A 15,761-nucleotide genomic window follows, 5' to 3' on the forward strand; every position below is an offset into this window, starting at 1 on the left:
AAATCAAACATTCAAAACATTAATTAACACATGATGATATCCCTTCTCTCATAAGAAACTTGCACAAACAAAATACTTGTACTGCATTGCACTACAGAAAACCACAGCAACACTTGTGCCAAGAACACCACTGTTTTGAAGGGTAACGTAAGATGGCTCAAAGTTCAATTGCATGTTTATAGGGAAGTGGCATTCTCCGTAAAATCCAAACACCTAGAATCACAAATTGAACTGTTACAAAGATCACAGTTTACCCTTTTTATTCTCATAACAAAACAATTATAAAACTTGAAAAATAATAAACTTCATTCTTATGATATACTATCATATACACTATTATCTTTCTTCAGTATAAAAATACTCTCAACTGTAAAATTAAACAATTAAAAAATTATACTGACAGAGGGGAAAGAGAATTACATTTCATTCCTTGCTTTTTGCCACAGAGCAATTAAAAAACAACGAAAAAAAAGACTTTACTTTTCCATGTTCTCTACATTATTAGTGCATCTTGATAATTGGAGTAATACAGTGGGAAATTCATTCCCTGGTGTTGGGAGCCATATGGCCAAGTTTTGGATCAGCATATGATGCTTGTCCAACAGGTCTCCATGAGGCAAGACCCTTTTAGATGGTCTCTCACTCGGCAAGAACCAGTGGACTTCTGGACAGTGACGAATACTGCTGAGACCGCACAGCCTGCATGCTCTCTTCTCTCTCATTATATTGATAATTCTCTTAGCCATATTTTCTTTTCACTTTGTCAGTCACACATGGGACAGATGTAATCATTCCCAGAAACCCCAATTTTTTCCACCAATATTTTACCCTAAAATTCTTTGAGAACTGATATTTTCAGGTTTCTTATCTGGAAATACCAGCTGTAACCTCAGACCCTGGGAACTTTTCTGATTCAATGCTGACAGGATCCGAGGGAATAAAAGTTAATGGGCACATATAAGGAAGCAACTCAGGGGACATTAACTACAACTCCTAATTCTGGGGGAAAAAATTAAGATGGAAAAAGAGTGCCTTCTCAAAGTCTGCCCTTTATGGAGAGGCTTAGACTGCAAGACCCTTTTGTAGGCCAAGGGAACAGTTGGAGAAATCCAAACTAACTGCATGCATGCACTTTACGGCAAATCACCATTTCTGTAAATATGCTTTATTAAGTTTTGAATGATATTGCTGTTCTTGAAAATGTGTGTCTATGTCTATCACCTTTTAGCATTGGAAGGACAGGATGTGCCTGGCTCGATATTTAGCCAAGCTAACAAAATGCTGAGCATTGTTTTTGGTTTAAAAGTTGTTTTGATGTAAAAGTTGGGGGAAAAAAAACAAAACGTTTGGTTTTATTTCCAGAGATGAATCCTGGAGGATGGGGAAAACATGCTTGTTTTTGAAGTATAATAAAGATAGCTTGAGCTGTTTGAGGCTGGCCACTTGTGTGAACCTCATTTGGTGGTTGGATACTTCCTTCTTCGTGCAGATGCCCCTTCCCAGTCTCATGACCTAAACCCAGCTGAGGCAGGACCGTGGCACCCTGTTTCATAATCTATCCACTCCATGTCATATTGCACAAATATGGTTTACCTGAAAATTGAATTCTTATTCATTATACAATGCAAAGCGTCATAAAAATAACAATGCCTTACCTTATCAATCAATAACAATGTTTCTGTCTTTTGATAAATGAGAGCTCCGCCTACTGCATAGTACTGTGTACTGCATACTGCACAAGGAAACAACATAAATGATCATTGAAAGTGACAATCTAACACTTTATCAGCAATATTGGCAAAGATAGAATACAGACTACAGCTATCAAACAACACCTGAAAAAGATTATGTTGACCAAAGACTAAGTGCATTAGTATACATCTATGGGAAAATGGGGGGAAAAAACCCATCAATTCAGAAAATTACTACCATCAAACAGATTACAAGGACATACATTGAAAACTTTCTAACTGTACTTCACATTCTAATATTCATATATGAAAATATGTAATGCACAAGAGTGAAAATTTTATGAGTAAAAATTTACATCATTTCTTGATGCTACCTAGAATTTTGCTGACATATGTTTATTGTTTGCAGGATGTCTGGTGCTCTGTTTTATCACTGTCTGCCTTCTTCTTTTGAGACAGGATCTCCCAATGAAACTGGAATGAGGTTGGGGCCATCAAGCTCCAGTGATCCTCCTGGCTCCGCTACTACCAGTGCTTGTATTATGAGCACACATGAGACCAAGTCTGGCTTTTTATGGGAATGTTGGGATCTGAATTCTGTTCATCATCATTCCATGCAAATTCTCTTACCCACTGAGCCTTCTTCTCAGCTCCTCCTCTATATTTTAAATGAAGAATCTGGTGATAGAAAAAGTATACTATAAAGAAAGTGCAAATATTTCTAAATCTCCATTAAATTGGTAATTTTTAAGAAAACATGAAAAGTTGTTTGTCCTATTGGCTAAGAGAATTGTCATTCCACTAATCATTTGATGAATTAGAGAACAGTAAAATATAATCAATGAACTGAAACTAGCACAAAATACAATCAGAACACTGAAAAGTGAAGCCTAGGAGTGAAAGATTTAAAAAGAAACGAGAGAGAAGAGATCTCACGAGAATGGGATTCTCCAAAAGAAGCTAAAGATGCCTGCTGAAGTTCTTCCCAGGAAAACATGGTTTCTATGATCCCTGTTCTTTCTGTCAGTTCCTAGTCCTTTCCAGTATTTGTGGGAGCTATATGATTTAACACAGATGCAATTTAAGTTTAACATCCAGCTGCAGTGGTACCTGATAATTGGAAGGCAGGAATCATCAGGCTCTGGTTACCATAGCAATGAACTGTACCGAGTTCAGTCCCTGATCCTGTGGAAAGCTACACCATAGAAGGTAAGTCTATTAAAGATGATGCAATAAACATGTTTCAATCCATCTCCCCCATAGCAAATTCTAAAAAATATAGATATTGAAAATTAGAGGAAAACTCAAACCATATCCTTAATTAATTAGTAAATAATTGATAACACACTATGACAAGTGTCTTTCCAATAGGAAGAAATTGATTCTAACAAGACAAAGGAAACTGGCTGGCATCTATTTTGGGCATGATACAGATTCTACTGAGTATCATGGTGTGCTGAGATGTCCTCAATGTTTCTTTGTTTGAAGCTGCCACAATATAACATATATAGACAAAAGTAAAATAAAACATCTTTTCAAACAATTTTTATTTACATATTCTAAAATGGCAGGAGATGCAGGCACAGGAGGAAATGATGATAATTTACATCAGAGATTTTTGAAACTGTATGCTGGGTAATGCTCAAAATACTAGAAGAAAGGGAGGAGAGTGGGAGAGAGTTGGAACAATACTCACTAGTAATAACAAGGCAAGTAAATTGAGAAGCTTGAGCTATGAACAACACAGACTACCTGGACATGACAAATAAAGGAAAAATATGGTTTCCAAGCAGAAAATTAAAACAGACTTGGGGAGGTGGGCTAGCCTTTGTTTTAAATAGCTTCTGTGGGCTGATCTGACTCACACACCCACCACTTCCCACACTGTAGTTCAATAAACAGCTAGCTTAATTCAGTGATTAATAGAACAAAACTAGCCCAGAAAAGATACAAAAGCAGTAAAAAGTACAATGAAAAATCAGATGAAAAAAATGTTTTTTAAAAAAGAGAAAGATAATATGAATAGCTCTCTGCAGTTCAAAAAATAAAAAAATAAATATCTCATTAATATAATAGATTGAAAAGCTCAGATGACACATTATGCTTCAATAAAGAAAAAATCATAAAGATTAAAAGATAAATTGTGGGGAAAACACAATGAAAGCAGTAAAACCATTATCGAGTTAAAAATTACAAATTACAAAACTGAATGAATACAACTGAAAACCCATTCAAGTATAGTTGAAAAAAATCTGAAATGTGAAAAGACACAAAATTAATTTAGAAACTATTACAGGAAGAGATATTGTGTTAGTAATAATCTTAAAGAAAAGCTTATTTAAACATACAAAAAGAGAAAAGTTTCACGAAATTGAAATCTTTGATAAAAGGAACAGCATTGATAAAAACTTCTTGATTTGAAGAAAACTATCTAAATATCAACACTTGTTTTACCTGTTATTAAACTGAAACAGAAATTAATTTCAGAAGCTAAATATAATAATCCAAGTCCTTAAAAGGATAAATCAGGAGGATTACAATTTCAAAGAAAATCTGTATAAAGTGATACTATATCTCAAAAGAAGAATATTCTTCCACATATAAACAGAAGAAAAAATCGATCATAGCTACTAAGGGAGCTGAGGCAGGAGGATTGAAGTGTGAAGCCTGCCTATTACCTCAGACAGAGGTCAAGGGCAGCCTGAATAATGAAATGATAGCATGCTTGCCTACCATATGATGAAACTTCAGGTTCCTTCAACGGTGCTGTAGGAGAAAAAAAAATCAACTTCACTTTTTATGATTTGATAATTGCATATTTGACTCCCCATATGTAAATGTTGTCTTTTAGTCAATCTATTCCTCTTTACAAAACTTACATCTTACTGATCATGTCCATAAAATGTAAATCCCACCTTGGTAGGATTTCATACTAAATAAAGTGAAACCATCAGAATTAAAAAAGAAGTGGAAGTCAATGATTAATTGGAAAAAAGTATAGATGAAGGCTCAATTGTCTCAGTGCCTCTAGGTTCTTCTCTAGGCCATAGTTCCAACAGCTGTCAGTGGGTTTCCTTCAAACAGAAGCAGAAGTGTGTTAGCCTTTCCAGACTATCCTGTAAGATTTCCAACCTATCACAACTAATCTGAGTAAAATTCAATCTTTTCTGCAATTTCTACAAAATTATCCCTTACCTATCTCTAATACTTCTTACAACTACCCACAACTTACACTTCCCTGGGTACAGCTTAACTTGACATTTTAAATCCTTTATGTTCCAGGTAATGATAAAAAGCAAATGTACTTTTAATCCTGGGAGTTGGGTGGGTTGGACTAGAAGACCTGCAGATCATGAATCTCAGTTCCTGGCCACCACCGTGAAGCTTGATCTGTCATAACTTTCATTGCCAAAGTCTCAGTTACAAGGGTCCTTCACCCACCATCAACTTTAGCACCATGGCAAGAAACACTGGAGCTTGGGGCAAATGCAAGCATTACTAACACGAGTCCATTTATTTATACTTTACGTATTTGCTTCACCATCAATTTCTGCATTGACTTTTAGCTTTAAAATACTAATTTCTAATACTTACCTTGATGATTGCAGCTTTTAGAGTCCTGATCTGAGTCCTGCTCCATAGTCAATACATTTATAGCTCCTAATCTACCTATGTCAGCAGTGGTAGACAATGACCACTTTCAAGGAAAGGCCAGTGAGTAGGAGCTCATTGAGTGATGATGAAGAAAACAAAGACAAGAAAAAATATCAATACTCTTTCATCTTTAAATAGTATAATCCTTCAGGGGGGAGCAAATACCTAATACATGAGAAAGGGATATTTTTGTTTTACCTTTTTGTTTAATGGTAAGGACATCTTACTTGGAAATAAACCACAGCTTGTTTTAATGGTAAGGACATCTTATTTGGAAATAAACCACAGCTTGAGATTATACAATAATAATGTATACTTTCTCCATAATAATAATGTATTTGTAGCCAGGCAGTGGTGGTGCACACCTTTAATCCCAGCACTCAGGAGGCAGAGCCAAGTGGATCTCTGTGAGTTCGAGGCCAGCCTGGTCTACAGACTGAGATCTAGGACAGGCACCAAAACTACATAGAGAAACCCTGTCTTGAAAAACCAAAAAAAAAAAAATGCATTTGTGACTCAAACAATAGCATGTATATTGTGTATGTATATGCTTATATTTACAATGAATTTCATATAATATTGAAATTTAAATAAACCATAGAGATTATGTTATTTACCTCCCTGTTTTTAGTACTAGGGTAGTTACAGGACTCATTTTAAACAACAGTGTGGTCAGAACATAAAATCAAGTGCATCCTCTTTTCTCTTTCTTTTCCACTGCAAATTATTCTCAAGTCTAGAAGAAGAGCAGACCAGTTGAATTAGGGACTGGTGAATGGAAACTTTTTCTATCCCCTCTCCTGAACCAGAAACAATTGTCTGGTTTATAGATAAAACAAAATACACACTTTTTTATGTATTACTTGAAATAAGGTCCCTGGTAAGGTGAGTGATTGAAAAATGACCTTTTAGAAGTTCATTCCAGCCTACTGCATTTATCTTCATCATTAACTGATCTGTGACTCACATCTAATATGAAAGAGAGTGATGTCGCACTGTCCTTTAAGATTTGTGAGGCTCAGTTGAAAGTACTAGGTCTATGCACAAAGATAATTTTTTTTTCACCATGGATTAGTCATGACAATATATTTTATAACCAGTCTTGCCTTGGGGAAATTAGAGGTGATTACACAGCTATAACCAGCCAACTTGGAAATGAAGAGCCGGAATTAACATATTCACCAGTAAACCATAAAAGAATTCTGATTTAAACTTTAAAGATGGAGTTATACAAAAGGTTCCATTCTCAGACAGAAGGTTTGTTTGTTCGTTTGTTTGTTTGTTTTTTCTACTATTGGCCAGTACTTTGGGATCCCATGGTCATTCTTATGAATAATGGTGAAAAGTGACTAGATCTTCACACAAGAATATCCAATATGCCTCCGAGTTATGAGGAAGACATAAATGGTGACCAAAAGAAAAGATAAAAAAGAGTTTCAATGAAACAAAGCATGTGTTATTATTATTAAGAATGTCATGTGCAGTTGAGATAGATTCTTTATGCTAGCAATAAAATGTTTTGGTCAATTTAGTCTTCAAATGAACAATGGAGACTTCTTGGATAGTTTAGTCCTTTCTAGTCATGGAGCTACACATATGCAATCCAATTGCTTAGGAAACAGAAAGGAGAAACATGGGTTTGAGATCAGCTTGGTCTCCATAGCAACTTGAAGGCTGTCCTTGATAACCCACAAAGACTCTACTTAAAGACTCTGCTTAATTCCCTGCCCTCGGAGCAGGGGTATTCACTTTGATTTCTTTTTAAAAAACATTATTGTTTATTCACCTGGGGTTTTGTTTTTGTTTGAAGAACATGTTGCACTCTATCCCAGAATGGCCTGTAACTCTGTAGCCTGAAAACTTATGGCATTTCTCTGTATCAGCCTCCCCAAAACTGGGATCACAGGTTTGAACTATCAAGTCAGGGTGAGTCAGTTATTTTTCAACCCATTTAAAACCCATAAAATTTAAAAAAGAGTATATTTTAAAAGAGGCCAATAGAACATTTAAAGTTTATTAGAATGAATATTATTTTAAAAAGAAAGACAATAGAGAAAAAACAAAACAAACAAACAAACAAAACCAAAACCAAGAAGAGTAAGTGTTCATTTCCCAAGCAATACCATCATTGCATTGGTAGAAAAAGTGATGATGTTTTCCCATCTGAGCTCTAAGCATTGGCCTAAAAGCCAAAAGCATTTTCATACTCATGAAATAATTTCAGTATAAGCTTTTATGTACAATTACTCTTTATTAAATGTATAAACATATTTACAGATGTTCCTGGGCCTCATTTTGCTAGAATCAATTTATAAGTGAGGATTTCTTCAACATCTTTTAACTTTAAAGTGTTTTAATTCTATAAAATATTTAGAAATAAAAAAAGAAGGAATTCTCAGATGGAGGTCAATTAAAATTTGACATTTTCAAATTTTATAAGTTTCATGGGCAACCATTACAAAGCAATGTACTAACTCAAAAGTTCATATTAATCACTATAATTTTTCCCCAGAAAATAAAAGATTCTGTCTATAAGATGTCCATTTCTATCAAATGTTTCCCCCCAACTCAAAACATATTCATTTACACATACCAAAAACAGGTAGAAATACAAGAAAAAAATCAGGAAGTGAAACAACAAAAAGATCAACCGGGTTTGAGCAATTTAGAAAGCTGCAAGAGATTCAATTAGGCTGTTAGGCCTACATAATGAAAAGGCAAAGTCAGTATTTGAAAATCCAAATACATTGCCTAACCGTAACTGACATCCATCCAAGGCTATAATATTTGTATTCCTTTCTTTCTCTAACTGCTCCTTTAATTGTTAAAGTAACTTAATTATAAAACCTTATCAAACTCTCAGAAAACAAATACAAAACATGCCAGACATACAGACATTATGAGCACAAAAGCTTGCAAGAGCGTTAGCATTTCGGCAGCTCTCTACTGGAGTAAGCATACAAAAGGCCTGTGCAGACTTTGATTTGGACTATTCTGGTCAGGTGGGAAAACTGTGTAATGTGACCTGCATCAAAGTTGACACAGGTCATCTGTTAGGTTTTCTAGTGCCCAGATGTTTATGTTTCAGGTATATGATGCTTTTCACCTATAGAACAATCTCTATCATTACTTCATTATAGTTTGAGGACCAATCATCAAGATTGTACTAACACATACTTATCTCAAAGTGGCTATAGGAACAAATGTATTTGTTTTCCTCTGTCAGTGCAGGAGAAACAAATATATTGGCTGCATTGGCAGATCCTAACTAAATTGCCTTCATTAAAGAACAGAATGTCCTCGGTTAAATTATGGTTCTTTAACATGCACTGACTGTCCTACTACTGAAGGATCATTGTAAAGGTGAAAGGACTTCCCTAGAAAACTGTCTCTAAACAGTACCTAGAACACAGTAGGCTCCAGGCTCTGAGGAACTATGTGGTAAATGCATACAGTACATAACTGAATGAGATACTATGAAAAAAGAATTTATACAATGAATTTAACTTTGGCTCAGAGCACAACATTTCAAGTGAACTGTTAAGTATTTTTTTGACCAATATGTGCCAGAAAACACATTTGCCCTGGTCGGTGTCTGTTATTGATGCAGCAGAGGCTTCACTGTATTGATCAGTGTTTGTTTGGTTCCATTTTCCTCTTCCCGGTGTTTTGTTTAACAGAGAAACTCTTTTCTTGAAGGTACTAAGAGGGACTGCAAAGGTCACTGCTCATAACTTCCAGTACAGAATTCTGGTTAAGGGCAGTGCCAATGGGAAATTTTCGGTGACTGGTTGATTTCATGGGGTGTATTTAAAAATATCACAGTCTTTTTTTTTTTTCAAATTTCAATGCAAAAATATGCATCACATATCTCTTCTGGCCCTATTTCTCTTGTTCCAACTTTCCATAATGGTCTGTATTCCATCCAATTTGAACACTGAATAGATTCCTTTAAAATTATCTTTCTATAAGGAAAGATGGTTCACTCTCTGGCCACTGAGGAATTAACTCCCTCTCTATCTCTCTGGCTTGTATTTTTAAATTCAAAAATTACATAGACTTTTTATTTTAGTAAAGAATACTTATCTTTAAAAACATTTAAAAAGTCAGTCTGTATTTCCATCATCTTTTATGAAATTACTATAGCAACAAAATCACATTAGACTTTCGGATTTCTCCATGGTGTCCTTAGATAAATAAACAACCCAGTAGACCATGTTAAATGCCCCGAATGTGACTGGAAAGAGAATACGAGCGTATTTGTCTATTTTACTCGTGCCAGATCCAGAAGGTGGTGGAGCAGAGGGAGGGGGGGCGGCTGACATAGTCCCAGGTGCCCCTGTGGTATTAACCGTGGTCTTAATACGCCCAAGTCTAGACCCAAAGGCAGGGCGAGTAGAAGTCGACCCCAAAGAAGCTGGTCTCGATGTGCTACAAGGCGTAGGAGACGGTACAGATGAACGACCTCTTGCGGCGGATATTGTCTCAGCGGCATTCGCCCTGCTGAAGGGATTTGGGCTGGAAGCTAAGTATTCCTTAGGTGCAGCTTCAGAAGACTCTTGGGCTGTGGTGCTCTTGCTGGAGTGGTTTCCCACCTCAGTTCTGCTGTTGATGTCAGATTCTGAGTGGACCAAGGCATTTGTTCTCTTCCTCATGTTCAAATTGGCGTGTGTATTCTGAGAAAAGATATCAAAAATTACATTGATTGTGTAATTTTATGTAGATCTGTACATAATTCAAAGATAAGAAAGTATGATTACTTTAGTAATCATATAAAATAGTCATTTTAAAATCCATTGCAACCATTTAACTAGTAAATACTTGTTTATTTCTAGCCACATTAATAGGAAGTAAAGAGATGGAGAAATCAAGAGGATTGAGAGGAAGCTTACCAATGGGTGACTGGAATAAGCAAGCCTCAGAGGCCATCAAGGAAAAAATATAATTGAGAGCTCAATTTGGAGAGACGGGCATTTTTTTCTAACTATTATATCTTAATACTCCACTCAGACATTTTTTTAAAGTTCACTCCATACATCATGTACTTGTTAATTATGATTTCAAGGTCAATGAGGACAGTTTGGAAACAGAAGAAAGCAGTTGCACATAACAGAGCCAAAGCAGACTCCGAGAAGCTTAGAATGCATTCCTCATGTCAGCTTGGAGCACTCTTCTAAGCAGATTGCAGCTGAACTAATGAGAACCGTGACCTGACATATGGCAGCTAATTTCAGTGGAGACAACTGGAATCAAAATCAACATCAACACAAAAGCTGAAGACCCCAGTATGTACCTTGCACTTTTCCTCTACAATTTTTAAGTCCCATTTTATAGAAAAGAACAATCAATTTTAATCTATCCTATTCTATGATACACACAGTAAAGAATATAAAAGTGATTAAAGGGTGTATACTATTGCTGGAAAGAAATTATGTTTGCCTACACATCATGAAATAAAAAGAATATATATATATATATATATATATATATATATATATATATATATTTATATTACAAATTGCTAAGCAGGAGCAGAGAAGGCTCAACTTTAGTGAAGGCAACCTTGGTGACTGGGCTTCCATCACCAGGACCCACATTGTGGAAGGAAAGAACTGACTCCAGCTAGCTGTTCCCTGACCTCCACACTCATGCTGTCACTTTTACACTCTTGTGTGTGTGCACGCATGTACACATGCACACGCAAACCTATACATATACACAAAATAAGTAAATGTAAAGCTAAAATAACTCAAAGTACATGGAGAAGGGAAGGGAGTGAAGAATTATTACTTGCATACATAGTAAGTGTGTGTAGCGGGTAGCTGTTTCAAGTTTCACCTTAAGTGTGTGTGTGTGTGTGTGTGTGTGTGTGTGTGTGTGTGTGTGTGTTTCTGCTTACTTTTTGATTACAGTGTCACTAATGCTAAACCTAATGATGGATGACTTCTATCTCCAACCATGGTAGAATAACGGAGACTGAATTTTCTTCCCTGATTGGAACGAACAGAAAGACCCATATAAAATATGCAAAACAATATGTTATCTGAAGACACTGGATATCAAACAACACAGGGTGAAAATCACCGAGAGAGAAGAAACAAATCTGAGAGATCCCATACTGTAGAAAAAAAAAAAAAGGAGCCCAGGAAAAAGCTAGCCACCTTCCTGAACTGAAGAGATGGTTTGAAAATATGTGGGGAGCAAGATGGCTAACATATGCAGGACAGAGAACTAAAGAGGAGAATGTTGAACAACCATCTCCAAAAGCCTAAACCAAGTTATGTTTAGTCAATAGCAGTTTCTGAATGAGAAGTACTCACCTAAGATTGAAAAACAGAACCACCAGAAAGCATGGAAGAAAACAGTACTTGATATCCTCCCAAAGACAAGCATAATGAATGAGTGGTCCCATTAGCCATATCTAAAAGTGTCATTATCAACTCAGAAAGGCTATACTTTAGAAGTAGGGAATGAATAGTTCTAAATGATGACAATAGCTCTAATAGCTCTACTGCTGATTAATGAATTTTAATAGCAAGATCAGAAGATGAAGCTGACTCCAATAACTTACTTGTTCTCTAGAACAAAGTGCAAGAATATTTAAGAGCCTTTTCAGGATTTCCTCTGGACTAGTATTCTTCTAGAACTTCATGAAATCCTGTGAATCATACTCTGTGTAGTGGGTTGGTTACAAAACTGATTCTAAGCCATCATTTATCTTTATATTCATGTCCCATGTAATGTGCACACTCCCTCCTCCTCCATCAAGAGATAGAGTCCATTTGCCCATAATCTGCCTTGTTATTTTCTTTGACTAATAATGTATGGTGGCAATGATAGTATGCCATTTCCAAATCTACTTCAAGAGTTCTGATTTGATTTCATCTTGCTTAAAGTGTTGTAACCAAAATGATAACCCAAGTTAACTTGTAGGGTAAGAGACTGTTGGAACATAATCATTTATCCCAATGAAACCAAACAGCAAGCTGATGGGTCTGTTCCAGCTAGGAGAATATAAACAGCCTAGGCTAGCAAATCAACACAAGCAGAAATTTCATACTGATCTGTAGAATTGAAAAGTAAGTATTTATTGTGTGTACATAAGTATTGTCATGACTTATTAGGCAGCATTGTTCCTTCAACATTTTAATATCTATAGACCACTAAAATCAAGCGTTCAGGCAGGAGGGCTTTCTAAACCTCTCTTGTGAGAGAAGATCCTGCAACCATTTGTGCAAATGAAAAGGCTGCTTTTCCCAGAACTCATAGAGGACCTTCAAGGGGTGCTGCTGCCTAGTGTCACACAATAGCTAAATGACCAAGGTGTGTCATTTTTCAGAATTCCATTTGTCAGCCATTACAATATTTTTAAGCTGGGAGAAATTTCAGTGTCATTTTGTTGTGTTGAGGAGGAGTTCTGACTGGTTGGGAGTCACACCACCTATCATTAAATGTACTGAATAGCCTTTCTACTCAGAAATGAGACAGAGGATCCAAAATTTACTGTTGAGAAGTTTATTCAAGACTAGGAAATCAGAAGTATGGTATATTCTTTTAATGTCATGAAGGTGCATGGATCAGCAGGTTATCCAAGGGATGTGAATCTTTTAGCCTAATTGACCTGACTGTGATTCTGCTATTTATTATTTGATTTGTGACCAGATACTATAAATTTTCCATATTAAGTTATAGCTTCATGCCTAGCAGAAAATATCAGCAGTGCTTATGATTTTCTTTCTCTATATGGCATGAAACAGTTCTGTATCAAAACTAGCCATCATATTCTAGAATTCATTCCTTACAAAAATGTTTTAGAGGGGCTGGGGGCATGGTCAGGGGTGAAGCCCCTGCCTAGAATCCCCCAATGAAGGGCTGGGGCAATGGTTCTGTGAGTAAACGTGCTCATGATATAAGTGTGAGGGCCCAAGTTTGAATTCCTGAAACAACATAAACCCAAGGAGCCATTGAATACATCTATAACCCCAGCGCAGCAATAGCAAGATCTGAGCTACAGGCAGAGGGATGGCTAGAAGCTTGTAAGCCAGACAGCCTGGTGCACACAGTACCAAACTACATAGAGTCTTTCTCAAGACAAGGTGGAAAGCAGAGACCAAAGCCTGAAGTTTTCCTCTGACCCCCACATGCGTTACACATCACATGTACTTCCCCCTCCACACACAAACACACAGGCATACAGACTGCCCTTTCTCCAAAAGATTTTGAGCAAGTTTTCCACCTACGTAATTGATGAATGAGTTGAACAAATCCTGACATATGTACATCTGACATTTGTAGAGGTAAATTTTTGATTGTGTGAAAACTGTGTTCTGATATGTATTTTATATATAGTTCACAGTATTTAGAAGTACGCATCATTTGCATGAAAGAAAGAAAACAGAATAAATGGTGTCATTAGGATGGCTGTATGGAAACAAGAATGAAATCTGTGTATGTCTAGTTGAAATGTGTTGATGAGCTTCTCAGGCATAGAGCATAATGAGTGTCTTATTAATCACTGTAGTTTAAATTACTCAGTAGGAACCAACTTCACGACTGATCTTTGCACCAAGATGAGAATATTATGGAAAGTCAAGATCCTTCCAAGTGTTTTCATTTAAAAAAAAATTACATCCGTTACTCTTTCTTTGTTTGTGGATCCAGCTTTTGGGCTATTGTAGGTAATACAAAAGCAAATAAATTATCTGGATTTTATTCTAAATCTACCTGAGAAGGCCTAAGAAGTCTCACGAGTATCTATCATTCCTACACAAACGAAAAAGGAATTTGACTAATTTGAGACTTAAATTATTGCTCCTTGCCAAGCAACCACATGCTATTTAAATTATCTTCTATTTATGTCTGAAGGTAGACTGTGTAAAGAGTATTCCTTATTTCTCATGATGACAAACCATCAAAGAAGTGAGGAATCTATTCCTAGCTAGCACAGGACTCGCTAGGAAAAATACTGGCATGGATGTCAAGTTTTGGAGCAAATGAAGTGTCAGTATGATGTTGATTCACTTAGAGTTCTGAGTCTTCTATTAGTATTCCATAAACATATAGTAGTTTCCAACAGGACCTAAGCATCATCTGAATTTTTAAAAATGAATCAATTTGAAATCATTTTGTTGCTGGTCACAATGGCCTAAAAGGGGGAAAACATAGTGGCATAGAGAGAGGGGTTGGCAGATTCAGAAACAACCAACAATTTAAACCAGCAACCAGCAAACAGGGTCAGATCCAAGCAATTCATCAATCATGACTGTCATCTGGCACAATCTCTAAAGAAGCACTCTAACTGAAAAAAATTAAAATTCATCTCAACTTATTACTCTAGCAGTGAAGAGATAAAGTAACTCAGATTAGGCTTGCAGAATGCAAGCAGCTACGTTTATATTCTTTGCCCAAGAAGCTAATGAAGTTTAATACAATGTAATTTAGCACTCCTAAATTAAAAACTAACAAGGCTAATAATGAGCAGGTTTATCTTCTAGAATATCAATGAGTCAGATACAAAATAAGAGTCAAATAATGTAAAGACATTGATTCAAGGCTACTTGAGCAGGTTTCGGGGCAGTCACACATCTTTTTTTTTTTTTAGAAGGAAATAAATGTGTGTTAGAGCAGCTACAAATATGCCCAGAGGTAATGGTTTACTGAGAACTATCAATAGTGGTTTTAGAAAGTTCTCTCTTATAGAAATGAAAAATATTACCTCCAAATAAACATGCTAAATATTTCATAAATAGTTTCCAAGGGATTCTATCTTATACTGAGCTCCAGAATGTAGAAATGAAAACACAGAGTTCCCAATTTATTATATTTCATTTCCTCCTAGTGTTAACATTTAATCCAATATTCACATTTCCATAAGCTATAGAAATATTACTTTCTATGCCAAGGACTGGAACAAACATCTGTCTTCTATTTGGATCACCTAACCCCTTTCTGAGATTTTTAAAAATTCATTTTGTCTGTTTCATATTTGAGGGTTTGACTCATTAGGATTTCTTTGAGATAAGTGGTTTTGTGGTCAATTTTGTTTCAGAGCAATTCCTGGTGTTTCTTTTTATTCCTAAGCCTTTTATATATTGCATCTGTCCTCAGTGGGAGAAGCTACTTCGTTGGCAACTTAAGCAGTCAGAGCCAAAGTCCTCAGCTAAGTCAAGTGGATGTCTCTAGAATGCTGTCTGGAGTTACTTTTATCAAGTCTAAAAACTTATACCAGAGAAAGACAAGGGCAAAGCAGACAGTTAGTTTTCTCAAAAACCAGACACTGGTGGATTAGTCCTTTGCTATTCAATGAGGTAATGTAGTATTGTAGTCATCTAAAGTGTTGATAAGAATACTCTCAAAGGCAGTAAAATGTTCAAACCCTTAGGCTGCATTTGTTTAAAGTTCATGTATTAGTAAAGT

The 15,761-nt window shown here is 36.0% G+C and overlaps 1 protein-coding gene across 10 annotated transcripts in view; it reads right to left on the bottom strand.

Moving 5' to 3' along the window:
- Positions 1-7,804: 7,804 nt before the first annotated feature.
- Positions 7,805-15,761, bottom strand: part of Gabra4 (gamma-aminobutyric acid type A receptor subunit alpha4) — a 79,344-nt gene continuing 71,387 nt past the window's right edge. For 5 of the 10 annotated variants that reach the window (XM_059275092.1, XM_059275089.1, XM_059275088.1 and 2 more), the window contains one exon: positions 7,805-10,021. In XM_059275092.1, coding sequence (XP_059131075.1) covers positions 9,500-10,021 — 522 coding nt within the window. In that variant the 3' untranslated portion in view covers positions 7,805-9,499. The remainder of the gene's footprint in view (positions 10,022-15,761) is intronic. The other 5 variants (XM_059275097.1, XM_059275096.1, XM_059275095.1 and 2 more) reach the window with 1 other exon arrangement.

The sequence above is a fragment of the Peromyscus eremicus genome, chromosome 10, assembly GCF_949786415.1.
Source record: "Peromyscus eremicus chromosome 10, PerEre_H2_v1, whole genome shotgun sequence".
In the NCBI taxonomy this organism is placed as follows: Eukaryota; Metazoa; Chordata; class Mammalia; order Rodentia; family Cricetidae; genus Peromyscus; species Peromyscus eremicus.